A 26,350-nucleotide genomic window follows, 5' to 3' on the forward strand; every position below is an offset into this window, starting at 1 on the left:
TCTTTCTTTTTTGAGACAGGGTCTTGCTCTTTTGCCCAGGCTGGAGTGCAATGGTGCGATCTTGGTTCACTGCAGCCTCAACCTCCCAGGCTTATGTGATCCTTCCACACTCAGCCTCCCTAGTAGCTGGAACCACAGGCATGCACCCAGCTAACTTTTGAGTTTTTTGTAGAGACGGGGGTCTCACTATGTTACCTAAGCTCGTCTTGAACTCCTGGGCTCAAGCAATCTGCCCGCTTTGGCCTCCCAAAGTGCTGGGATTACAGGCATGAACCACTGTGCGTGGCCCCTAATTACTTTAAAATAGGCATGCATCATTTATTAAATGAGGAACAGGGTTTTTAAAATAATCAATTTAATTTAAATATATTAAAATTACCTTGAATTAACATGTTGTTATAAAATTATTTTTTTTCTTAACTTCCCTGAGACAGTTCTAGGACAGAAGTGACATGTTGGGAACAGGTCAATGTCGTGGTTAAGAGAATGGGACAGGGCTAGAATTCTTGTAGGTTTGACTAGGTGGATGGGATACTACTAAATGAAGGGAACATGGGGGAGGAGCAGAACTGAGGAGAGAGAAGTGAATTGGCCTTTTTAAACAAGTTGAGTGTGAGGGCCCTGTATGGCATCAAGTGACAGCATTAAAGTACTAGAAATGCTGTTTCTTTTTTGTTTTTTTCATTTCATTTCGTTTATTTTCTTTTTTTTTTTTCTTTTTTTGAGACAGAGTCTTGCTCTGTCACACAGGCTGGAGTGCAGTGGCTCACTGCAACCTCTGCCTCCCGGGTTCAAGCGATTCTCACTCGTGTTTCAGCCTCCCAACTAGCTGGGACTACAGGCGCCTGCCACCGTGCCTGATTAATTTTTGTATTCATCCAGGCTGGAGTGCAGTGGCGTGATCTCGGCTCACTGCAACCTCTGCTTCCTGGGTTCAAGTGATTCTCCTGCCTCACCCTCACAAGTAGCTGGGAGGCTACCATACCCGGCTAATTTTTGTATTTTTAGTAGAGACAAGATTTCACCATGTTGGCCAAGCTGGTCTCAAACTCCTGACCTCAAGTGATCCACCCACCTCGGCCTCCCAAAGTGCTGGGATTACAGGCATGAGCCACCGTGCCTGGCCAATTTTTGTATTCTTTAGTAGAGATGGGGTTCTGCCATGTTGGCCAAGCTGGTCTTGAACTCCTGACCTCAAGGTGATCTGCCTGCCTAGGCTTTCCAAAGTGGCTGGGATTACAGGTGTGAGCCAAAGGCATGAGCCACGGTGCCTGGCCTGGAAATGCCGTTTCAATCTAAGCAGAGAGATCAGAACCAGACAAAGTATTTTGTGAGCTGGTACTTCTCTGATCAGAGCACTGAAGACACTTTATTATCATCCTTTGTTAAATTGTCTGGCTCCACTGCTAGACAGTAAGCTCATTGTGGCGGGAACCATGTGTCCTCCCATCTCCCTGGCATCTAGCACAGTGCACAGAAGATAGTAAAATCCCAGTGAATGTTTTCTGAATGAATGGTTTTTAAAAGTTAATTCTTTATTATAAACCATGCAAAAATGATGAAAATTTCATTTATTTTATTATTTGACTTTTTTGGAGAGACAGTCTCCCTTTGCTGCCCAAGCTGGGTTTAAACTCCTGGCTCAAAGTGATCCTCCCACCTCAAACCTCCCAGAATGCTAGGATTACAGGCTTGAGATGCCTGGACCAAAAATGATGAAAGTTCTAAATCTCTAAGCAGGGGACAAGATAGCACATTATTGTGAATGGAGTTTGAGCATCAAAAAAATGTTGGGAAGCACTTACCTGAGTAATCTCTAAAATGTCTGTTGGCTCTCTGATTCTAAATCAAGAATTTATGGACGACCTGCTCTGTAGACCAGCAGTGGGGGTCCATGGTACTCGCATCATTCTAGACTAGATAACCGAAGCCACCACTGTGGTGGTTTCAGAGTATGTCTACAAGTTATTTGACATTCCTCCCTTTAAGAAGTAGAGGCCAGGCGTGGTGGCTCTCGCCTGTAATCCCAACACTTTGGGAGGCCAAGGTGGGTGGATCACCTGAGGTCAGGAGTTTGAGACCAGCCTGGCCAACATGGTGAAACTCCGTCTCTACTAAAAATACAAAAATTGGCCGGGTGTGGTGGTGTGTGCCTGTGATGCCAACTACTCAGGAGGCTGGGGCCAGAGAATTGCTTCAACCCAGGCTTCAGTGAGCCAAGATCACACTACTGCACTCCAGCCCAGACAACACAGTGAGACTCCATCTCAAAAAACAAAAAAACCGAATGTGGCAGAGGTGATACTGCCTGGTTTCTGAGGTCTGTCATAGAAGGGGATACTACTCCTGCACTGCTTTCTCTTGGGGAACATGTGCCTTTGGAGCCCTGGGCCACCATGTAAGAAGTCTAGCCACTTTGAAGCCCTCCATCATGGAGACCCCATGGAGGCAGAGGGGCTGGAGGAGCCCCAGCCGTTCCGGCCCCCAGCTGTTTGACTCCTTCCAGCCCAGTAACCACATGTGTAAGTGAGGAAGCCTTCCCGACTGCTCTAGCCCAGCCATTGTCTGACTGCAACCACATAGGAGACCCTGAGCCCAGCCAACCCACAGGACTGTGAGAGATGGTAATACAAATGACTGTTGTTGTTTTACAGCACTAAGCTTGGGGTGGTTTGATATATGGTAACAAACCTGATAACCAGTACAGCTGCTGGAATCTTTACTGGGTTGGGTTCACTGTTAGAACCACTCACTGCCTCCCCCATTTATCCCCTTTTAAGGAAGATACAAAAGATACGTATGTTTCTAGTATTTTCACACTTCATATTCAAAATTATCACCCTCATTGCTTCCCTGCTTAAACCCTCTGAGTCAGCAGGATGGGTCTTATTTCACCCTGAGATGCCTTGCCACACCTTTCTCATCAAGTCTCTAATCAATTTGTGGAATTATGGGATATTTTTATTTTCTTCTTTGTGCTTTTCTATGTTCTTTGCAAACTATCCACATTGAACATTTACTTTTGTAAGGAGAAAGAGTAAATGTAACAGAGAGAGGAAAAAAATACCTATAATCTTCAGTTTGGGATGATGAAAATATTCTGGAGGTAAATAATAGTGATGGCCACACAATGATGTGAATGTACTTAATGTCACTGAACTGTACACCTAAAAAATGGCTAATATGGGCCGGGCACAATGGCTTACACCTATAATCCCAGCACGTTGGGAGGCCGAGGCAGGCAGATCCCTTGAGCTCAGGAGTTCAAGACTAGCCTGTGTGACATGGCGGAAACTCATCTCTACAAAAAAATACAAAAGTTAGCCAGGCTTGGTGGCGCGTGCCTATAGTCCCATCTACTTGGGAGGCTGAGTTGGGAGGATCTCTTGAGCCTGGGAAATGGAGGTTGCAGTGAGCCAAGGTCTCACCACTGCACTCCAGCCTGGGTGACAGAGCGAGACCCTGTCTTAAACAAACAAAAAAGTAGATAAAATGGTAAATTTTATGTTATGTATATTTTATCATAATAAAAAACATAGACTCCCTTAAAACTCAACTCGAGTCCACACTGACGTGTCTGTCCCACTCAACAGGTACTAACCAGATTATTTCTCATATGGTGACTTCTTTATGTTTATATTTCTCAGATGACACTGGAAGTTCCTTGAGGATAGAAACTAGCACTGTGCAGGTGGCCATACCTACAGTACATTCACACACCAATTGCCTGGAAATCCAAACACATTTCTCTAAAGAATCAGCACAGCAAATGATAGCTTCATCTCAGACTAGCAAATCAAAACCAATTTAACTCATTAAATATTTGAAATGTTGTATATATTGCAGGGAAACATTGGAAATACTAGCAATTAAGCAAAATAGATAAATCAATGGAAAGTTTGAGGAGTTTGGGGTCTAATTAGTAATAAACATATAAGCTAAAAATAATTATTAACTAGGTAAAACAAAAAGCTGTTCATGACTGAAAACAAATTCAAAGTTTAGCAGTGGCTCATGCCTGTAATCCCAGCACTTTGGGAGGCTGAGGCAGGTGGATCACTTGAGGTCAGGAGTTCAAGACCAGCCTGGGCAACATGGTGAAAACTCATCTCTACTAAAAATACAAAAAATTAGCCTAGCATGTTGGCATGCACCTGTGGTCCCAGCTACTCTGGAGGTAGAGGTGAGAGGATTGTTTGAGCCCCAGAGGTGGAGGTTGCAGTGAGCCGAGATCGTGCCAGTGCACTCCAGCCTGGGTGACAGAGACCCTGTCTCAAAAAAAGAAAATATTTGAAGTTTATTGTGTGGATTCATCTCTGAATACATTTACATAGTCTTAACGATGTAAAAACTGAATATAATCTAGTAAAATTACAATAAAACTATACTGAAGGGATGAGGGAGATAGGAACTGTGGGTATTTGGTGGAAATGGAAGGGAAAACAGCTAAATTCTAATCATTCATAATGGGATGCCACTAGATAGTACATAAAAATGGAAAAAAAAATAATAATACAAACATATTACTTGAGACTTATTATAGAACTTGACTCCAAGCTATGTGCCTATGTAACCCTGATACACTTAAAACTTTTAAAACTTTGTTTTAAAAGGTGGTGCAGGTAGACACCCTCCTGCCCTCCTGCTCTCCCTCCTCAGCTCTCTAGGCAGACACTGTTCCATCTGTCCATCCCATCAACGGCTACTTCCCTCTTGGAACCACTGCTCCCAGACGCTCACCTCTGCAAGGCCACCTGCCCCAGCAAGACTGGGGTTCAGATTCACTCCTTGGTCCCCTTCTATAAGGCCCCTGCACATCTGGCACAATGGGCTGAGACCTGCTCTCTCCTGGGGTCTCTTTGGACGCTCTGCCTGCAGCTGGACACACTGATAGTGGCAGGGTGGGAGCACTGTCTTCTGCAGAACGGAAAGGCCTGCAACACCATCATATTGTCCATCCCTCTTTGGAAGCTCACCCCCTCCTGCTGGAGACTGTCTTCCCACAGCTTCTAGGGGCTGGAATCCTCACCCTGAGCCTGTTCTACCCAACAGTCCTTTGCTCCGACACTTTCCCCATCAAAGCACGACTATCCCATGACCTGTCCCGTCATTTGTCTCCAGATAAGCTAGGCCAGCTGAGGTGAAGCGAGCAGCAGAGCTGGGGGCAGATGCACAATCTCCTTAGCTTCCATGATGCATGGCCCTTCGCACTTCTTCCCTGGCACCCCCAGCTTTTTCTACCATTCTCCCCACAATCAGCGCTCCCAGTGTGCCAGCCCCCACACCCCTTATCCCTTCATCCCTATTCTCCCTGCCTGGAATGACTTCCTCCCACCTGGGGAAGCTTGTTCTTTAGTGCCCAATCCAAATGCCACCTCCTTTGTGCAGCCTTCCCTCACCACCCTCTTTTCCACTGCCCAGAGAACTCATAGCTCGTGTCTGAGTGCTACATGCCAGCCACTAGGAGCTTTGCATGTGTTTTCTCATATCAAAGCCCACAGCAACTCCGTGAAGTAGAATAATCATTAGCTCCATGTAGCTGCTGAATTCATGTTGCTCGCCAATTAGCTGGTGAAACCAGGATCAGCATTCCACTTCTGCACTGTGACCTTAGGCAAGGCATATACCTCTCGGAGTTTTCATTTCTTTCTCTGACCAAAAAAAAAAAAAAAAAAAAAAAAAGTGGGGGAATAATAATATGCCTGACATCCCAGTTTTATTGTGAGGATCAAATTGAATATAACGATGTCATAAGGAAGTACTCTAAGTGGTGGGACACTCACCATACAAACGTTAGCAGTTGGTATTCAGAGGGAAATGTGTCACCTGGCTCACAGGTAAAACACTTTATCCCTAACAAGGGCCTTACAGTTAATGATGCCTTCATTTAAAGCAATATGCAAGTCGGGCACAGTGGCTCACACCTGTAATTCCAGTGCTTTGGGAGGCTGAGGTGGACGGATCACTTGAGGTCAGGAGTTCAAGACCAGCATGGCCAACATGGTGAAACCCTTTCTCTACTAAAAATACAAAAATTAGCTGGGTGTGATGGTGCACACCTGTAATCCCAGCTACTCAAGAGGCTGAGGCAGGAGAATCGCTTGAACCCAGGAGGCGGAGGTTGCAGTGAGCCACTGCACCCAGGCTGGGTGACAGAGTGAGGCTTCGTCTCAAAAGAAAGAAAGAAAGGAATGTGCAATACCAGAAGATCAGCCTTTGGGTCAGCTAAGTGGGAAGTATCTGAGGCCAGGGCAGAGTTCAGTCACCCCCACAGGAGGCTTTTGTACCCACCCTTGTTCATGGCCCAGAAGCTGCTGTCCTCCCAAGATCCTTGGGGCTGAGTCATGTTCCTTTCCCCTTCCAGCATCTATCTTCTCCCCAGGGTTTGGGCCTCACAGCTCATGTCCTGGAGAGCACACTGCGCCCTCTGGCAGGCCTGGATGGGTGGGGTTGGATCAACAGCAGGAGGGCCAACTTCACTGTCATGAATCACTTCCAAACCTCCATCGCATGCCAGTCTGTACTTGACAATTTGGCCTCACAGCAACTCTGTGATGTATTAAAACTCCACTTTAGGGTCCAGGAAACCAAGGGTAGAGAAGCAGAGGTGTTGCTCAAAATCACAACTGCTGGATCTGAACCCAACTCTATCAGATCCCAAATTGCCTTCTCTTTTTCATGCTCTCTCTCCTTTCTCTGGGCAAGTTCAGGGAGATTCACATCCAAGATCCACCCAGCACACAATTCTTGAGCTCAGCATCAGCTCAGTCCCTGAAGGAACTCAGACTTCAGGCAAGTATCATATTTCCTTGATTCTAGGATCATTCTTGTGTGTGTGTGTTTGTGTGTGTGTGTGTTTATTTGGTTTGGTTTTTTGTTTTTTGAGACAGGGTCTGGCTCTCTCACTTAGGCTGGAGTGCAGTGGTGCAATCACAGCTCACTGCAGCCTCAACCTCCTGGGCTCAAGTGATCCTCCTGCCTCAGCCTCCCAAGAAGCTAGGACGATAGGCACGTACCACTATGCCTGGCTTTCATTTTTTTTTTTTTTTTTTTTTGAGACAGAGTCTTGCTCAGTTGTCCAGGCTGGAGTGCAGTGGCGCCATCTCAGCTCACTGCAAGCTCCGCCTCCCAGGTTCATGCCATTCTCTTGCCTCAGCCTCCTGAGTAGCTGGGACTATAGGCACCTGCCACCACACCGAGCTAATTTTTTGTATTTTTAGTAGAGACGGGGTTTCACCATGTTAGACAGGATGGTCTCCATCTCCTGACCTCGTGATCTGCCCGCCTCGGCCTCCCAAAGTGCTAGGATTATAGGCGTGAGCCACTGCGCCCGGCCCTGGCTTTCATATTTTTTGTAGATATGGGGTCTTGCTATGCTGCCCAGGCTGGTCTTGAACTCCTAGGCTCAAGCAATCCTCCCACCTCAGCCTCCTAAAGTGCTGGCATTGCAGGCATGAGCCACTGCACCTGACTCTTAGGATACGGTCTTAATTCACGTTTTGATGTTTCTAATATTAGGGTCTTACAAATGGTGACATCTTAGATTTTAGGAAATTTAGTAGGAGTTCTAGATTGAGAGTCCTAGATACTGTATTCAGGTGTCCACGTTCAGCTACTAACTAGTTTGTGCCTTTGGGGAAGTTGCTTTACCTCCTTGTACCTCAGGGAGTTAGTTGATCTGAGTTTTGGTTCCAATTCTGCCACTGAACAGCTGTATGGCTTTGTAATCCTCTGGGCCTCAGTTTCCTCATCTGAAAGTGAGGGGAGGGGTCATTGATTTTCTACCTGTTCTTTTAAGCTGCGGAACGTGTTTTCCCTGATTATACATGAGTAAACAGCTAAGTTGCTGTGGGTGAAACAAGGGGTGGGGACCTCCTCTACTCCCTGTGCCTCTGCTGAGACCACCCTGGCAACAGCCTTGGCACCCTCGTTTTGGCGAATTTCTCTGCTTGGGTCTGGCTTGGGAGAACATTGTTCTGGGAGGTGGAGACACAGCTAGAAGCCTTGAGCTTCAGTATGGACTCTAGGCAGCTGGTTTGGCCGTGGAGTAATCACTTCCCGACTTCACATCAGCTTCTCGTCTGTTAAGTAAAGTGGTAAATTAGATGATTTCTAAAAATACATTCGGCTCTAACGTTCTGTGAATAAAATCTTCCATTGCTCTACCTCAGGGACTCTGTCACCCAGGCTGGAGTGCATTGGCACGATCTCAGCTCACTGAAACCTCCGCCTCCCAGGTTCAAGCGATTCTCCTGTCTCAGTCCCCCGAGTAGCTGGGATCACAGGTGTGTGCCACACCACCTGGCTACTTTTTGTATTTTTAGTAGAGGTGGGGTTTAACCATGTTGACCATGATGGTCTCGAACTCCTGACCTCAGGTGATCTGCCGTCCTCAGCCTCCCAAAGTGCTGGGATTACAGGCGTGAGCCACCAAGCCTGGCCAGAGACTGTACTCTTGTTAAACATTAGGATCACCTAGAGAACTTATTTTTAACAAATTAAAGGATGGCAGGACCTCCCCTCCCCATTTTGATGTAATGGATCCTGGGAGGGACTTATATATGAATGTTTTTAAAAGCTGCCCAGGCAACTATAATAGCAACTAGGGTTGAGAAGGACAATATCTCCTGACCTGAAGCCTCAGTGGGGGATAAAGAATACAAACTACAAGGACATTTTGAAAAAGGAGTTCTAAAAGCTTAAATTTGGGAAGGATTTGGTTTCTTTTGCCCTTACAAACAAATTGGTAGATGGGTACTTAGGAACCTATAAGCTATCAATCGGACAACCCTAAATGGGGGATGTCAGATATTTTTATTTGAAAATTGTTTTGGTATTGAAGTATCTCATATATATCTGACCCTGCAGTAGGTATTATGGGTGAGAATTAAGCAAGTGTAAAGGTACCACTTTGAGAGTCTGTGATCTAACTGGAGAAACAAAACTGGTAGCAAACAGTATGGTATGAAATTAAATGCTAGGCTGGGTGAGGTGGCTCATGCCTGTAATCCCAGCACTTTGGGGGACCGAGGTGGGCGGATCACTTGAGGTCAGGAGTCGAGACCAGCCTGGCCAACATGGTAAAACACCATTTCTACTAAAAATACAAAAATTAGCCGGGCACGGTGGCACATGCCTGTAATCCCAGCTACTCGGGAGGGTCATGCAGGAGAATAGCTTGAACCTGGGAAGCAGAGGTTGCAGTGAGCCGAGATGGCACCACTGCACTCCAACCTGGGTTGACAGAGCAAGACTCCGTCTCAAAAAAAAAAAAAAAAAGAAATTAAATGCTAAATTTGAGATAACCTTTATTGAGTTACTGTATATCAGGCACCATGTGCTTATGTATATTAACTAATCTAATCCTCCATTAAGTTTTTCTTGTTTTTGTTTTTGTTTGAGAAAAGATCTTGCTCTGTTGCCTGGGCTGGAGTGCAGTGGTGCAATCTCAGCTTATTGTGATCCCCACCCCCAAGGTTCAAGCCATTCTCATGCCTCAGCCTCCTGAGTAGCTAGGATTACAAGAGTACACCACCACAACCAGCTAATTTTTGTATTTTTAGTAGAGATGGGGTTTTGCCATGTTGGCTAGGCTGGTCTCGAACCCCTGGCCTCAAGTGATCCTTACACCTCAGCCTCCCAAAGTGCTGGGATTACAGGCGTGTGCCACCTCACCCGGAGTGTTTTTTGTTTGTTTTTTTAGATAGGGTCTTTCTCTGTTGCCCAGGCTGGAGTGCAGTGGCGCGACCTTGGCTCACTGCAGCCTCTGCCTCCTGGGTTCAAGGGATTCTCCTGCCTCAGCCTCCTGAGTAGCTGGGGTTACAGGTGTATGCCACCATACCCAGCTAACTTTTGTATTTTTAGTAGAGACAGGGTTTCACCATATTGGCCGTTGGCCAGGCTTTTTTTTTTTTTTTTTTAGACAGAGTCTCGCTCTGTTGCCCAGGCAGGAATGTAGTGGCATGATCTCAACTCACTGCAACCTCCGCCTCCTGGGTTCAAGCAATTCTCCTGCCTCAGCCTCCCTGGGTAGCTGGGATTTACAGGCATGTGCCACCATGCCCGGCTAATTTGTGTGTGTGTGTGTGTGTGTGTGTGTGTGTGTGTATATATATATTTATTTTATTTTATTATTATTATTATTTTTGAAATGGTATCTCACTCTGTTGCCAGGCTGGAGTGTGGTGGCACAATCTCGGCTCACTGCAACCTCCACCTCCCAGGTTCAAGCAATTCTCCTGCCTCAGCCTTCAGAGTAGCTGGGATTACAGGTGCACGCCACTATGCCTGGCTAGTTTTTGTATTTTTAGTAGAGATGAGGTTTCACCATGTTGGCCAGGCTGGTCTCGAACTCCTGACCTAAGGTGATTGCCCGCCTTGTCCTCCCGAAGTGTTGGGATTACAGGCGTGAGCCACTGTGCCTGGCTGGAGGGTCTTGAATGTCAGCCAGAACTTGGATTTGATTAGGGACTAGAGCACCACTTGAAGTTGGGCAGGAAAAAATTAGCTTGCCAGGCTGGGCATGGTGGCTCATGCCTATGACCCCAGCACTTTGGGAGGCTGAGGCAGGAGGACTGCTTGAGCCCAGGAGTTCAAGACCAGCCTGTTTGAACAAAGTGGGACCCCCATCTGTACAAAAAATTAAAAAATTAGCTGGGAGTGGTGGTGCGTGCCTGAAGTCCCAGCTATTTGGGAAGGTGAGGTGGGAGGATCACCTGAGCCTGGGAGGTTGGGGCTGCAGTGGGTGTGTTCATGCCACTGCATTCCCACCTGGGCAACAGAGGGAGACCCTGTCTCAAAGAAAAAAAAAAAGCTTCCTTTAAAGGAAGTGGCTTCTGGGTGGAAAGTGAAGTGGGTCCCGAGAGCCTACTGAGGGCAAGGACTGTATCCTCTTCAGTTCTGTTTTCTAATGGCCTAGCACAGACCTGGCACATGATTGTTCCTAAATATTTGCTAAATGAAAGTTGAGAAATGCTTATTTGAAGTCACTTGGAATTCTATTCTTCACCCTGAACTCAGGGTGGATAGAGAGCTGCTGTATTTACCCAGCACTGAGATCGTGAGACCTAGACTGGGGAAGGAGCAACAATAGGAAAGAGGAATGGACGGTTGAGACAGCTTAAAGCAATTAACTGGCAGGGCAACACATCAAGTACCCAACTGAACTGCAGACAGTGGTATACACATGCATGCTTAGGGATGCAACTATGACCAGGTATGTGTTCAGTAATTAAGCCAGCACCGAGAGTTCATTTTACAGAGGAGCTGTGTGGTTTCCAGAACCATCCTGGCCAGAGGACTGACCTTCCTGCAAGTAACTGTCACCTATGAGTAGAATGTTAAGCTATGCCACATCTACAGGGTGTTTTTCCAATAAAGATGGGGGAATCCTGGAGCTGGCTAAGGACAACTATCCTGGCTAATTGCTTCTGCAAACTTCTATTTTAAGAACACAGGTTTGGAGGCCAATTTACAGAGGGCATCTTTTAGTAAGGAGTAAGGAACAAACAGCAAACTGAACAATCTGTGTCTCAGAGCTGAAATTACAATGGGAGCTCAACATCTTCCAGGGTGATAGAGCCAGCAGATGAATCCTTAAATCCTGGTAAATCCCCAAACTACACCGAACCCAAAATAAAATTATACTCTGGTTATGAGATTCTCATACTGTGACTGTTTCACTCTGCTCCCCACAAAAGCACCAAGGGATCATTATCTGCCTCTTCATATCCATTGGGTGGGGTGGGTGAGGTTAAAAGGGCTAAAGGGAAGTCAAAAGGCTTCAATGCTGTAGCACTTGCTCCGACTCTGGGGCACTGGAGTTCTACAGCTGGAAGTCTACACCTCCATCACAGTATGCATACAGGGTCTTGTTGCCCAGGCTGGACTGCAGTAGTATAATCATAGCGCACTGCAGCCTCGACCTCCTGTGCTCAATTAATCCTTTGCCTCAGTCTCCTGAGTAGCTGGGACTACAGGCGTGCATTACCATGCTCAGTTAATTTTAAAATTTTTAGTAGAGACAAGATCTTGCTATCTTGTTCAGGCTGGTCTCAAACTCCTGAGCTCATGCAGTCCTCCCGCCTTGGCCTCTCAAAGTGCTGGGATTACAGGTGTGAGCCACTTTGTCTGGCCTGAAAGCTAATTAAAAAAAATAATAATTTATTTTGAGACACGGTCTGGCTCTGTCGCCCAGGCTGGAGTGTAGTGGTGTGATCTCAGCTGACTGCAGCCTCTGCCTCCAAGGCTCAAGTGATCCTCTCACCTCAGCCTCCCAAGTAGCTGGAACTACAGGCATGCATCACCACACCCAGGTAGTTTTTGTATTTTTGTAGAGATGGGGTTTCACCATGTTGCCCAGGCTGTCCTTGAACTTGGGAGCTCAAGCAATCTGCCCACTTCAGCCTCCCAAAGTGCTAGGACTGCAGGCATGAGCCACTGTGTCAGGTGAAAGCTGATTTTTGATTTTTGATAGGCCAAGGTGATCTATAAAATTTCCCAACCATAGTGCCATAAATAGATCATATGTATAATGAGATACTAATTTCTTTAGAGCTGAGGTGGGCCTGGACAGTCACTTCTGGCTACAAGCAGCCTTAACAGCTTAACCCAGTGTGCCTGTTTATCCCTGTGTCATACGAGTGTCTCTTTTTGTTACAAGATGAAAAGGTTAGGAAGCACTCATCTACAATAGTCCCTTACTTTTTATTTTTTTGAGATGGAGTCTCACACTGTTGCCCAGGCTAGAGAGCAGTGGCGTGATCTTGGCTCACTGCAACCTCTGCCTCCCAAGCTCAACCGATTCTCCTGCCTCAGCCTCCCGAGTAGCTGGGATTACAGCAATGTACCACCATACCCGGCTAATTTTTGTATTTTTAGTATGTAAAAATTTATTCACCATGTTGGCTAGCTGGTCTTAAGCTCCTGACTTCAAGTGATCTACCCATCTCAGCCTCCCAAAGTGCTAGGATTACAGGCATGAGCGACCGCACCTGGCCTAGCAGTCCCTTATTTAAAAATCATCTTTATTCCTAATAATTTTTGTATACAAAATAAAAGTTTAAGACCCTAATACAGCTGTGGTTCTTAACTTTTTTGGGGTCATTATCCCTTTGAGTATTTGATAAAGCCAAAGAGCCTATCTCCAGAATAATACACTACTACTTTTCATGCAATACTTCACATACAACTTGAGGGTTACAGAATCCAGATTAAGCCTCTGTTCTGAAAGGATTATCACACAAACCCACATTTACTTATTTCAGAGGGGTTCATCTGCTTCCCCTCTGCCCTTTCTCTAATAAAACTTCAAAAAAACAGAATATTGTCAGGCCGGACGTGGTGGCTCACGCCTGTAATCCCAGCACTTTGGAAGGCTGAAGCAGGCACATCACCTGAGGTCATTATGGACTTCGAGACCAGCCTGGCCAACATGGTGAAAACCCATCTCTACATTAGCCAGGTGTGGTGGCAGGCGCCTGTAATCCCAGCTACTTGGGAGGCTGGGGCAGGGGAATCGCTTGAACCTGGGCAGGGGAGGTTGCAGTATGCCAAGATTGCACTACCACACTCCAGCCTGGGTGACAGAACAAGACTCCACCTAAAAAACAAACAAACAAACAAAAAAACCAGAAACCTCTGAAAAACATAGTACATTAAACTCCCTCAAAGTTTCCTGGGCAGTAGGGGCCCAGCGTGGTGGCTCGCACCTGTAATCCCAGCACTTTGGGAGGCCAAGGCAGGTGGATCACAAGGTCAGAGGTCAGGAGATCGAGACCATCCTGGCTAACACGGTGAAACTCCATCTCTACTAAAACTACAATAAAATTAGCCAGGCATGGTGGCGGGTGCCTATAGTCCCAGCTACTTGGGAGGCTGAGGCAGGAGAATGGCGTGAACCCAGGAGGTGGAGCTTGCAGTGAGCCAACATTGTGCCACTGCACTCCAGCCTGGGTGAGTGACAGTGCGAGACTGTCTCAAAAAAATAAAAAAATAAAAAAAAATTTCCTGGACAGCTTGCAGAAGCCCAGGTGGACCTGGACAGTAGAGAATACTCTAGGTGGTATTCCCACAAACCCCCAGCTGCTCGGGGGTGGAGGTTGGGGCAGGGGGATACGCTCCTCACTGGCTCTAAGCACCATTTACCCTTGTAGTATCAACCGCTGGATGTTGGGAACCACTTGCAGATAGAAAGCAGTTCTCTGCACACCTCCCATTGGGCTTGGATGCATTTTGGTTAGTGTTTATACTAAAACCCCCATGTAATCCTTCATACTGCAGTTTCTCTTCTCCACTGCAAGCACATGACCTTGTTCATGTGTATTAGTCACTCCACAGTTGTCACTAATCAAGGCAAGGTTGTACATTTCCCATGGGGAAATGGGAGAAAAAGGAACACTTAAATCAATTAATTTCCGCAGCATCTTTATTGCAACAAAGAACCTGTAATAAAATGCAACAAAACTAATGTTTCACTTTACATGATTAAAAGCCATATACCTAAAAATGAGAAAACCCATAAGCTTACTGGAGTGAGACATGCAATTCTTTTTATACAAGTCAATGCTTAAAACAGCAGGCACTTTATGTTCTAAAATTAAACACCTGAATTCCAATTTTGCTGAATACAACATAAATTTGTTTTGGGGTTACTTAAAAACAAACATACAAACACTATTTTTTCTTTATCTGTAAAGGACTTATGAAATGATTACCTAGAGCCCAGCACCTTGCACTAACATCTCCATATTTGAGGCTGGAAGATGGATAGGTGAGGCTGGGTGAGGCTGGGAAGGTGGGAGTCAAAAAAGTTTCCTTTTTCCTTTATATCTGCTGGGAATAGACACACTCACCTTATATAGTTTAGAAATGGCCATGTCTCTTTTCTTACATCAAATAGCTATAAAGATGGGCTCCCAGGCTTAAGCAAGCACTCTACTCTATATTCCAATCCTCAAATCCCCCACTATATCAAGGAAGACACATTTAGTGCAATGAGTTTAATTAACTTCAGAATGTCATATACTAATTAGAAGTACTGCTTCATTAATAAGCATGCTTAGCATTTACTTTGGAATGGAAAAATTAAGCATTTTTATGTGGTTACCTTTAAAATGTTTTATAGGAATATATTAATAAATATTTCTTTAAAAATTTCCCTTTTCTATATATCATTTAACTACCATGAGGCAGGACACCTGGCTGGCTGGAGTCCAGCACCAACTGGATACTAACCGGCTGTGTGGTCACGGGTATATTTCCTCCTCTCTCTCTAGCATGTAGGTTGTTCTTCTAACAAATGAGAATCTCAGATTAGATTAAATCAAAGATTGATTCCATCTTGAAAAATGCATGATTTAATAATGAGAAATCTTATAGGAATCATTCCACCTAAAGAGAACTATGCTATAGAAAGGCGGGCTATACTTTCCGGAAGGAATAAAACAAGTAGTAAAAAAAAAAAAAAAGTAAGCATCGGTATCAATATCGCATTCTTTTAAAAGGTAATGCATGCATTGTGACCTAATCCTCTTGTATGAGGCTTTGGAAAAGAACCAGGAATGGCATAGAGAGAAAAACTTTCGTTCCAAAATTAATCTCCAGACAAAGGAGATAGAAACAAACTAAACAACATCTCCTGCTGCTTTCAGAGTGAGAAGGGGCCAAATAGTTACCACAGATGAGCAGCTTCATGGACTACTGTTTAGGTTCTTGTGAATCAGTCCAGTGTAAAAAATCACCTATTATTAATCCAACTCCATTCTCTATGGAAGGGTTTCTTAAAGTAGTCCATAGATGACTTACTGTAGGATCTCCTGGAAAGCTTGTTAGAAATGCACATTCCTGGTGTCTACCCAAATCAATGGAATACAAATTTTTATTTATTTATTTATTTTGAGGCAGAATCTCACTCTGTCACCCAGACTGGACTACAGTGGCGCCATCTCGGCTCACTGCAACTTCCGCCTCCCAGGTTCAAGCGATTCTCCTGCCTCAGCCTCCCGAGTAGGTGGGATTATAGGCACACACCATCATGCCCGGCTAATTTTTTTGTACTTTTAGTAGAGATGGGGTTTCACCATGTTGACCAAGCTGGTCTTGATCTCCTGACTTCAAGTGATTCACCCGCCTTGGCCTCCCAAAGTGCTAGGATTACAGGCGTGAGCCACCATACCTAGCCTGGGAATACACATTTTTAAGAGTAAGATTCAAAACTCCACATTTCTTTTAGTAAGTATCCCAGATGAATCTTAGATTTTGAGTTCCACTACTCTATAATGCTCAAGTAACTATCCCTCTGGATGGTTGTTCAAGTGTACACATTTATCACGTCTTTAAAAACGTACTATGATATTTAACCTAGTGCTTTTTGGCTCCCACTAAACTGTTGCTACTTTTATATATTCTTGTCATTTAAGCTGTTACCCATACTCAGGGGGTACAAAATTTTAGTGAGATTTCTACTGATTACCTCAATTGACTATGATATTTTCCACACTGGTTGTAAAAAGCAAATTCAGTCAAACTGTCTTTCTGTAAGTGAATTCATTCAGGTATTTTTTCCCACTAAAGAAGCAGAATGGCATTTAAGTGACTGGGAGTGATAACAGAAGCATTCTTTGTGATAGGAGGAAAGGAGAAGGCAACGTGCAAAAGGAAAACACTTGTGAATTCCAGAGTACATGAAGTTTTCTAAGTTTGTTTCGGTAAAATAAGAGATGCCATTTTGAAGAAACAGCCTAAATGGGTGAGAGGTTTCAATGGAGTAGCTGCTTAAAAGCTACTGTATACCATTTCTACTTTGCATATATTATAAGGATAGATCCTTCGAGGCCAATTAGTCCAAACAAAACAAAACAAAACACCCTCCACAGTCAGATATATACTTAAGGGGGAAAATACTTTCTTGGGGAAGAAAGTTACCCAAATCAATTTAATTTAACATTGAAAATATATATAAACAAATCTTGGCATGGGAAAATATCAAACATGAAAAGCAATACATATACAGATAATAAGAAAAAGTGTGGTATCTATTATACAGTATAAATACAAACAGCAAAACCCAATACCTTTCCCAACGACAGAACCACCATATCATCCTGCCATTTCTGGGCTTTCCCTACCTCCCACTTGGTGTCAATGAAGTCCACCTCTTACCAATAGTCACCAACCTTACTAATGGAGGCTGTGCTCTCTACGGGGAAATCTTCTCTCTCTGTAGTGATGAGAAAGAAATACAGCAAATTGTCTTGGAGTGTTGTTTAAAAGTATTGGTAATAACTTTCTCAACACTGAAGTGTGTGATAAAAAGCATCAAACTCATAGATGCCTTCCCTGCCACTGGTGTCAATGTGACCAATCTAGCACCCCAAGACTCTAACAGGGCAGATCTCAATTAGCACCTGAAAGCCTATGAGCTCTCTTCATAGCTAAATCCTAGTGCTAAACCAAGAAAAGTTCATGATCATTCAAGAAAACTGTTTATAGGCTTTAAACACCAAAAAAAGAGAGCCATGGTTTGCCAGGGATTAGTTTATGGTAAAGAGGTTATCTGTAAACATTTGTATTTTAAGCTTACAATATCTAAATTATGGTCAAATAATTTTAAAAGGATAAAGTTTAAATCTGTAAGATTTCTAAACCTAAGAGAGAAAAAAAAAGAATTATAAAAGTAACTCTAAGGAAATTTTCCTTCCCTGAATCATGTTACTCTGTAGCTGTGCTGGCAAGACAGTGATTTATTGATTCTGGTTTCCTTAATATTCTAGTTGTTTAAATTTCAGTTTCCAAACCTTTTAATGAGTATTTTTGTTAAAACTACTTCTGCTTAGTTTTTAATCAGGCCCTCACCACCTCTTCTCTCTGTCATTCCCCAAACCCAGGTCTCTCCACCCCACTGTGATTCCCTTCAATCTCCTTAAAATTCTAGAATATTTTAATAAGGAAATACCAAATGGAAACTGGCACCACTAAATTTTCTGAAGAATTCTAGTGAATATGTACTTTTTCCTTTTCTTAAAGGAAAAAAAAAAAAAAAAAAAAAAAACTTGCCTGCAAATATTTAAGCTCTAATCATTTGGTTAAAAATTTTCTGCCTGTAATTATCAATATCATGACTAAATAAATCCATGCTACATATACAGTTACTAGCCTTTATGCAAAAGGAAAAGCCCACTCTGTTAATATCATCAAAGAAAAGTGAGAATTATTTATACTAGATACAGATTAAATTGGCTAAAAACTGGTCAGTGCCAAAACAAGTGTCTTTAGGAGGCCACTAAGTTATCCTTAAAAAATCATTAATGAATGACTGGTTAAGTCAAGTTTAATAGTTATTAGTTCATAACATGCTGGATATGCCCAAGCAATGAAGCATAAGCTATTTAATTACATTTAAGTGCTATCAAATCTGTAACTAGTCAGAGATTCTGGAACTGAACCAAACCAATCACTAATATCATCATATTTTAACAAACTCAAAAGTATACTGTAAAAATACACTAATTAAGTTCATGAAGTTTATAATACTATTAAAAGTGAAAATAGGGTAGTATGAATACATGGTGCTAATGTCTTTTTTTTTTTTTTTTTTTTTTTTTAGTAATTCTCATGGTATTGCTGGGTCTCTTAGGAATATGTATCATTTGATTTTGAGCATGTGGGGTTAAGGTATTCGATTACTACCACAAACTGTAGACCCCTGCATGGCACCACATTTATTTTCAGGAGTAGATGTTACGTGGCAGGTATCAAAATGTGATGATCAACTCTGTGTTTTCTATTGATTAAACCTCCTCATTTGGTTAAATAGCCAGTGTATACCAGAGAGTTCTACACAGGTCAAAATTATATCACTTTTAGAGCAGCAATACGTGATCCAAGGTTTTCTTGAAGGTAGTGCAAAAGATGCAGTTCATAATGTTCTCCAGATTCAGGAACTCTTATGCTGTGTCTCTCCTGAGGATAGATCTTACCAACAACAAAAAATAAAGGTACAAAAAAAAAAAAAAAAAAGAATTTAGTAATACATCTTCTTCCAAAGCTTTCCAGAGATTTTTAACAGGATTAATAATATGAAGCACAGCTTCTATGCAATATTGTAGAATAAATCCTATCTAAATGCTCCTCTCCTCATCTTATGATTTCCTTATTTAACATTAGGCTTAATGATGGATTTATCTGTAGACCAATGGTTTATTCTCTAAGTGTGGTCTGCAGACTTTCAGAGGTCTCTGAAACCTTTTCAAGGGATACACATGGTCAAAACTACTTTTAGAACAACACAAAGACATTATTTGCCTTTACTTGTTGTGTCAGCATTTACAGTGACGATGGAAAAGCAAAGGTGAGTAAAACTGCTGGTTAGCATGAATCAAGGCACTATCATTAAACTGCACTAGAAGTCACAGTATTCCTCACCACCACACACTTCCAATAAAAAAGAAAAATGTCAGTTTCAATTAAGTAGCAGTAAAAATTAGAATTTGTTAAGTTACAACCTTTGAGTAGAAGTCTTTTTAATATTCTGTGTTTATGAAATGGGAATGCATAAAGCACCTGTGCTACAAGATGTCTCAAAGAAAAGTACTAGTGTGAATGAGTCACAAGCTGAACTGCTGCTTTTTAAATGGAACTCCATTTTTAACTTCAAAGTATGACTGACAACTATGGTTATTTAGGGTATCCAGTAAATATTTTCTCAAAAGTGAATGAAGTGAGCTGGTCACTTCAAGGACAACACTGACAGTATTTGTTGCCAATGATAAAATCTGGGCTTTTGAGTTAGAATTTTGGAAAACTTGCATCTACTACTATTAACTAATGAGCTTCCCAATGCTTAGACACTTTTCCGATGAGATCAGTGGTAATATTATTATATGTGATTTTAAAAATATTGTACAATAAAAGGAGTCAATATTTGAAAGACTGGCATAACACAGTGAGCCAGTATTTTCCAGATGGCCAATGCATGGTAAAAGATCCATCTGAAGTATAAGATCCACACTTTAATGTGACAGAGTATGAAGTTTATATATATCACTTCAGATTCCACACTAAAACCTAGCTTTAAGCCAGATGCAGTAGCCCATTCCCTGTAGTCTCAGCTACTTGGGAGGCTGAGGTGGGAGGATTACTTGACCTCAGGAGTTCGAAACTAGCCCAGGAATCATAGTAACTCTATTTAAAATAAATAAATAAATAAAAAACAACAAAAAATTCCTTGGCTGAGCATGGTAGCTCACCCTGCAATCTTAGCACTTTGAGAGGCTCAGGTGGGAGGATCACTTGAGTTCAGGAGTTTGAGATCAGCCTGGGCAACTTAGTGACACCCATCTCTATTTACTTTTAAAAATATATTTAGGCCGGGCACGGTGGCTCACTCCTGTAATCCCAGCACTTTGGGAGGCCGAGACAGACGGATCATGAGGTCAGAAGATCGAGACCATCCTGGCTAACACAGTGAAACCCCGTCTGTACTAAAAATACAAAAAATTAGCCAGGCGTGGTGGCGGGCACCTGTAGTCCCAGCTACTCGGGAGGCTGAGGCAGGAGAATGGCGTGACCCCGGGAGGCGGAGCTTGCAGTAAGCCAAGATCGCGCCACCACACTCCAGCCTGGGTGACAGAGCGAGACTCCAACTCAAAAAAAAAAAATATATATATATATTATACATATAATATGTATATAATATATAATATATAATATATATAATATATAATATATACATATATTATATATAATATATAATATATACATATATTATATATAATATATAATATATACATATATTATATATAATATATAATATATATGTATATATAATATAAATATATATATTTATATATAATATATAATAAATATATATTTTATATATAATATATAATATATTATATATATATTTATATATAATATATTATATATGTATATATTATATATAATATGTATATATTATATATATTATATGTATATATTATATATATATTATATGTATATATTATATATATATTATATGTATATATTATATATATTATATGTATATATTATATGTATATATTATATGTATATATTATATATGTATATATTATATATATATTATATGTATATATTATATATATATATTATATATATATATTTAGCCTGGGTGTAGTGGCTCACGCCTGTAATCCCAACACTTTTGGAGGCCACGGCCTTGAATCACCTGAGGTCAGCAGTTTGAGACCAGCCTAGCCAACATGGTGAAACCCCATCTCTACTAAAAGTACAAAAAAATTAGCTGGGCATAGTGGTATGAGCCTGTAGTCCCAGCTACTCGGGAGGCTGAGGCATGAGAACTGCTTGAACCCGGGAGGCAGAGGTTGCAGTTAGCCAAGATCACACCACTGCACTCCAGCCTGGGTGACAGAGCAAGTCTCCATCTCAAAAAGAAAAAAAAAAAAAAATATATATATATATATATAAAATTTAAAAATATATAATAAAAAGTATATATAATATATATATTTAAAACAACAAGAACAAACAAACAAAATCCCACAACCTTTAAGAAACTACCACTTGTCCAGTTTTGGTACAGTATCAAAGAATAGTATCTACAATTATCTGAAAAAGCTAAGATACTTCTCCCATTTCTTTTTTTTTAAGACAGAGTCCACTCTGTCACCCAGGCTGGAGTGCAGTGGCACGATCTCAGCTCACTGCAACCTCTGCCTCCCAGGTTCAAGCAATTCTCGTGCCTCAGCCTCCCGAGTAGTTGGGATTACAGGCATGCACCACCACACCTAGCTAATTTTTGTATTTTTAGTAGAGATGGGGTTTTACCATGTTTGCCAGGCTGGTTTTGAACTCCTGACCTCAGGTAATCCGCCTGCCGCGGCCTCCCAAAGTGTTGGGATTACAGGCGTGAGCCACTGCGCCTGGCCCCATTTCATAACTACATACTCTGTGAGGCCAAATTTTTCTTCACGTACTTTAGTCGAAACAACATATCACAACAGACTGAGTATAGAAAGAGACATAAGAATGCAAGTGTCTTCTTTATTACTGTCAGACATTAAAGGAATTTAGAAAAACGTAAAATATTGCTGTTTTTCTCAGTAAATTATTTTTTGTTTTGGAATATAGTTTTTCTCTATGAAAAATGTGATTTGTGTTAACATGTAATAGTTTATTATTATTATTATTATTATTATTATTATTATTTTTTAGACAGAGTTTCACTCTTGTTGCCCAGGCTGGAGTGCAATGGCGTGATCTCAGCTCATCGCAACCTCCGCCTCCCCGGTTCAAGCAATTCTCCTGCCTCAGCCTCCCAAGACAGAGTTTCACTCTTGTTGCCCAGGCTGGAGTGCAATGGCGTGATCTCAGCTGATCGCAACCTCCGCCTCCCCAGTTCAAGCAATTCTCCTGCCTCAGCCTCCCAAGTAGCTGGGATTACAGGCATGCGCCACCATGCCTGACTAATTTTTGTATTTTTAGTAGAAACAGGGTTTCTCCATGTTGGTCAGGCTGGTCTTGAACTCCCGACCTCAAGTGATCCACCTGCCTTGGCCTCCTAAAGTGCTGGGATTACAGGCATGAGCCACTGAGCCCAGCTGATAGTTTATTATTTTAAAATATTTAAAAATTTTCTCAGTTTTCATATCTTACATGAGAAATATTGATGATATAACTGACATAAACAAAGTTCTTTGGTAGGTAAAGGTGTCCTGAAACCAAATTACTGCTATAAATATCTCATAGTTTAAACATAAATATCAACTGAAATGTTAAAAAGGAAAAAGTAATTTTTTCATTTTTTGTGTGCACATAATCTGTTTAAGGAGTAAAACACAGTTTTAAGAAAAACTGGAATAAGGAGCAATGAATAATTGAGCAATGGAGGAGAGTAACTTGCTGGTTTTTCCTCCAATGTCAATGTAAAATAAAAGAAAATCAAAAGACCATATAATCAGGCCCTAAAAATCCTTTTACAACCATGAAATCAAAATAGCATATCCTCACCCTTCAAAGTGGAAAAAGAAAAGCAAAGGAGAACAGTGAATGGACTTCCTGTCATCTTTTCCATGCTTCCAAACTGCAAGCAGATACAGACACACAGTCATGTAATCTGACAGGCAGGTATGTCAGCCTGACTGCGACAGAATCTTAATTTTTATCCAACCACAGGCACTACTAAATACGCCTCTTACTTTAGTTCTCTTAAGCAGAGGATGGACACTCTAAAAATCTGGCCTTACCCCACAGTTAATAGATTTCAAAGTAATCAATCACTAATCATGACTGCATTTAACTAGAAAATGTAGAGTAACTCACCTGTAAATCATATGGCTTTCCAGCCCTCACTAAAAAACTCAGTAATATACTGGTATGTGCAAAATGGACATTCTCATCCAGGAAACCATGTAAGAGCAGTAAACGATTTGGTCTGGAGAAATGGAAATATTAGAAGATTAGGCAAAATAGTAGAGTATTTGGGAAAACCATTTCACTTATTTAATCATACTTAACCATATTAACTTCCTTATATTGTAATGTTAGAATAAGAATTCAGTATTTTCAATATTAAATTTATAACATATTAACCAGATGCCACATGCAATGAAAGATTAAAAAAAGATCTTGTGTTCAATTTTTTATAATTAAAATATTAGAACACATCTATAATTATAGCATGTCCCTAGAAGAACTGTTTGTAAAATATATTCAGGCAGACATAAAATTTTTTCCACCTTGAAAGTCAGGTACTTAACTTTTTTCAGCAAAAACAATTGCTTCCAATATAACTTGTAAAGAAACATTATATGAACTGGCCTGTAATTCAGTTTTAAGAAACAGCCACGCTATTCTAGTATAATATATTTGTCTTGGTTTTTCAGTATTTGAATTTTTCATTAGGATTAAAGACAATTTTTTAAAATACAATTGAAAATTTATAATCTTCATTTTAAAGCTTGAATTAGGCTGTGCCCCGTGGCTCATGCCTGTAATCCCAGCACTTTGGGAATCTGAGATGGGCAGATAACTTGAGTCCAGGAATTTGAGACCACCCTAGGCAACATGATAAAACCCTGACTCTACTAAAAATACAAAAAATTAGGCGGGCATGGTGGCACGTGCGTGTAGACCCAGCTACTCGGGGGCTGAGGTGGGAGGATCCTCTGAGCCCAGGAGTTTGACGCTGCAGGGAGCCCTGATCATGCCACTGCACTCCAGCCTAAGTGACAGAGTGAGACCCTGTCTCAATTAAATAAAAAAAAAAAGCTTGCACTTACTCAGAGGGGAACTTTTCTGCTTGCATGGCCACAGATCCTAAGTAATAGCCCTGTTCATTCTGGTCAGGGTGACCCATATAACGTTCCGTGTATCCTGTATCATAGAAGATCCACAGAGTGACTGGGGCCCCAGCAATAGCAACCTGCATAAGATGACATTGACAGTCAAGTGTGGTCTGGAAAAAGAGAGTGGCTAGCAGGGAGATCTTACAACTGCAAATTTACAGTCTAAAATTATCCTTAAGCTTTAGCCTTACTACTGGCGCATACATGTCTTAGGCAACTCAGAATATGAAGTGAAGTGCCAAGGTTAAGAATTTGATACTCTGTGAGTCAGTTTCATGTTCCATGGGCATTCTACATACCAAACCTTTAACCTGGGCTAGCTGAAATACGAAAGCCAGGCCCGTTATTAAAAGACAACTGAACTACATCCTGCTACTGAGGAAAAAACATGCGAGAACTGTCAGTTTTATGTAAAAAAGGAGCCACCTTTTTTTTTTTAAGCCTCTGTCGGCAGTATAGAATTTAAAACAATAAATGAAATATACTAAAAATTTGCTTCATTTTAAGGCTCCTATACGTTTAAATACTCTAATTATTTTTTTGACAGCTATAAACCTGGGAAAATTATGGAAGTGGTCAGAATTTATTCATGGTTATTATAAAGATTATCTAGATATATGTGCAAGAATAAAAACCTTATTGTTTTTGTTCTTAAAAATAAAAATTAAGGGTCAGGTGCAATGGCTCACGCCTGTAATCCCAGCACTTTGGGAGGTTGAGGCGGGCGTATCACCCAAGGTCAGGAGTCCGAGACCAGCCTGGCAAACATGGTGAAATCCCGTCTCTACTAAAAATACAAAAATTAGCTGGGAATAGTGGTGGGCACCTTTAATCCCAGTTACTTGGGAGACTGAAGCACGAGAATCGCTTGAACCCGAGAGGCGGAAGTCTCACCACTGCACTCCAGCCTGGGTGACAGCAAGACTCTGTCTCAAAAAAATAAAATAAAATAACATAAAATTTTAAAAAATTACTTTTCACCGTAAAGTAACATCATGTTATTGAAATATTAAAAAAGAAACACTACTCATAATTCCTATTCTCAACAATTGTTATCATCCTTATGTAATTTCTTCTAGTATATTTTTCCAAGAGTTTGTTTACAGAATTGTAAGCATTTATACATTTAATAATTCATTCATTCAACACATTTATTGAGGGCCTACTATGTGCCCAGCATTGTGCTTGACTGCTGAGGATATAGTGGTGTACAGGGCAAACAGGTCCCTGCCCTCATAGCTTGCAGTCCAACAATTAAGTAATTACAATCCAACAGGTATGTTGTATGTGTTTTACTAATCATAACCATCTCCTACACTCTTTGGCATGTATCTATAAACAGCCAGTAACTGGTTATCCAGTTGACAGATTTAAACATTACACGTTTAAAAGAAAAATATACACACACACACACACACACACATATATACACATAAAACTTGAAGGCTGGGCGCAGTGGTTCACGCCTGTAATCCCAGCACTTTGGGAGGCCAAGGCAGACGGATCACTTCAGGTCAGGAGTTCAAGACCAGCCTAGCCAACATGGTGAAACTCCATCTCTACTAAAAGTACAAAAATTAGCTGGAAATCGCTTGAACCCAGGAGGTGGAGGCTGCAGTGAGCCAAGATCGCGTCACTGCACTCCAGCCTGGGTGAAGAGCAAGACTGCATCTCAAAACAAAACAAAACAAAACAACAACAAAAAAACAAACTTGAGATATATATACAGTTCACATGGCTTTTAAACATACAAACCCTAACATTCTACAATATTGCCAACTCTGGGCCAGGCGCAGTGGCTCATGCCTGTAATCCTAGCACTCTGGGAGGCCAATGCGGGTGGATCTCTTGAGGTCAGGAGTTTGAGACCAGCCTAGCAAATATGGTGAAATCCCATCTCTACTTAAAAAAAAAAAAAAAAAAAAATTAGCCAGGTGTGGTGGTGGGCACTTGTAATCCCAGCTACTCAGGAGGCTGAGACATGAGAATCACTTGAACCCAGGGGCAGA

General features: G+C 41.8%; 1 protein-coding gene across 7 annotated transcripts in view; it reads right to left on the minus strand.

The window, feature by feature from the left end:
- Nucleotides 1–14,407: 14,407 nt before the first annotated feature.
- DPP8 (dipeptidyl peptidase 8) overlaps nt 14,408–26,350 on the minus strand; it is a 76,163-nt gene continuing 64,220 nt past the window's right edge. For all 7 annotated transcript variants that reach the window (XM_054450212.2, XM_063652290.1, XM_063652288.1 and 4 more), the window contains 3 exons: nt 24,276–24,418; nt 23,317–23,428; nt 14,408–18,972 (listed from right to left, as the gene is read on the minus strand). In XM_054450212.2, the coding sequence (XP_054306187.1) occupies nt 18,850–18,972; nt 23,317–23,428; nt 24,276–24,418 (378 nt within the window). In that variant the 3' untranslated portion in view covers nt 14,408–18,849. The remainder of the gene's footprint in view (nt 18,973–23,316; nt 23,429–24,275; nt 24,419–26,350) is intronic.

Source organism: Pongo pygmaeus, chromosome 16, assembly GCF_028885625.2.
Source record: "Pongo pygmaeus isolate AG05252 chromosome 16, NHGRI_mPonPyg2-v2.0_pri, whole genome shotgun sequence".
NCBI classification, from domain to species: domain Eukaryota; kingdom Metazoa; phylum Chordata; class Mammalia; order Primates; family Hominidae; genus Pongo; species Pongo pygmaeus.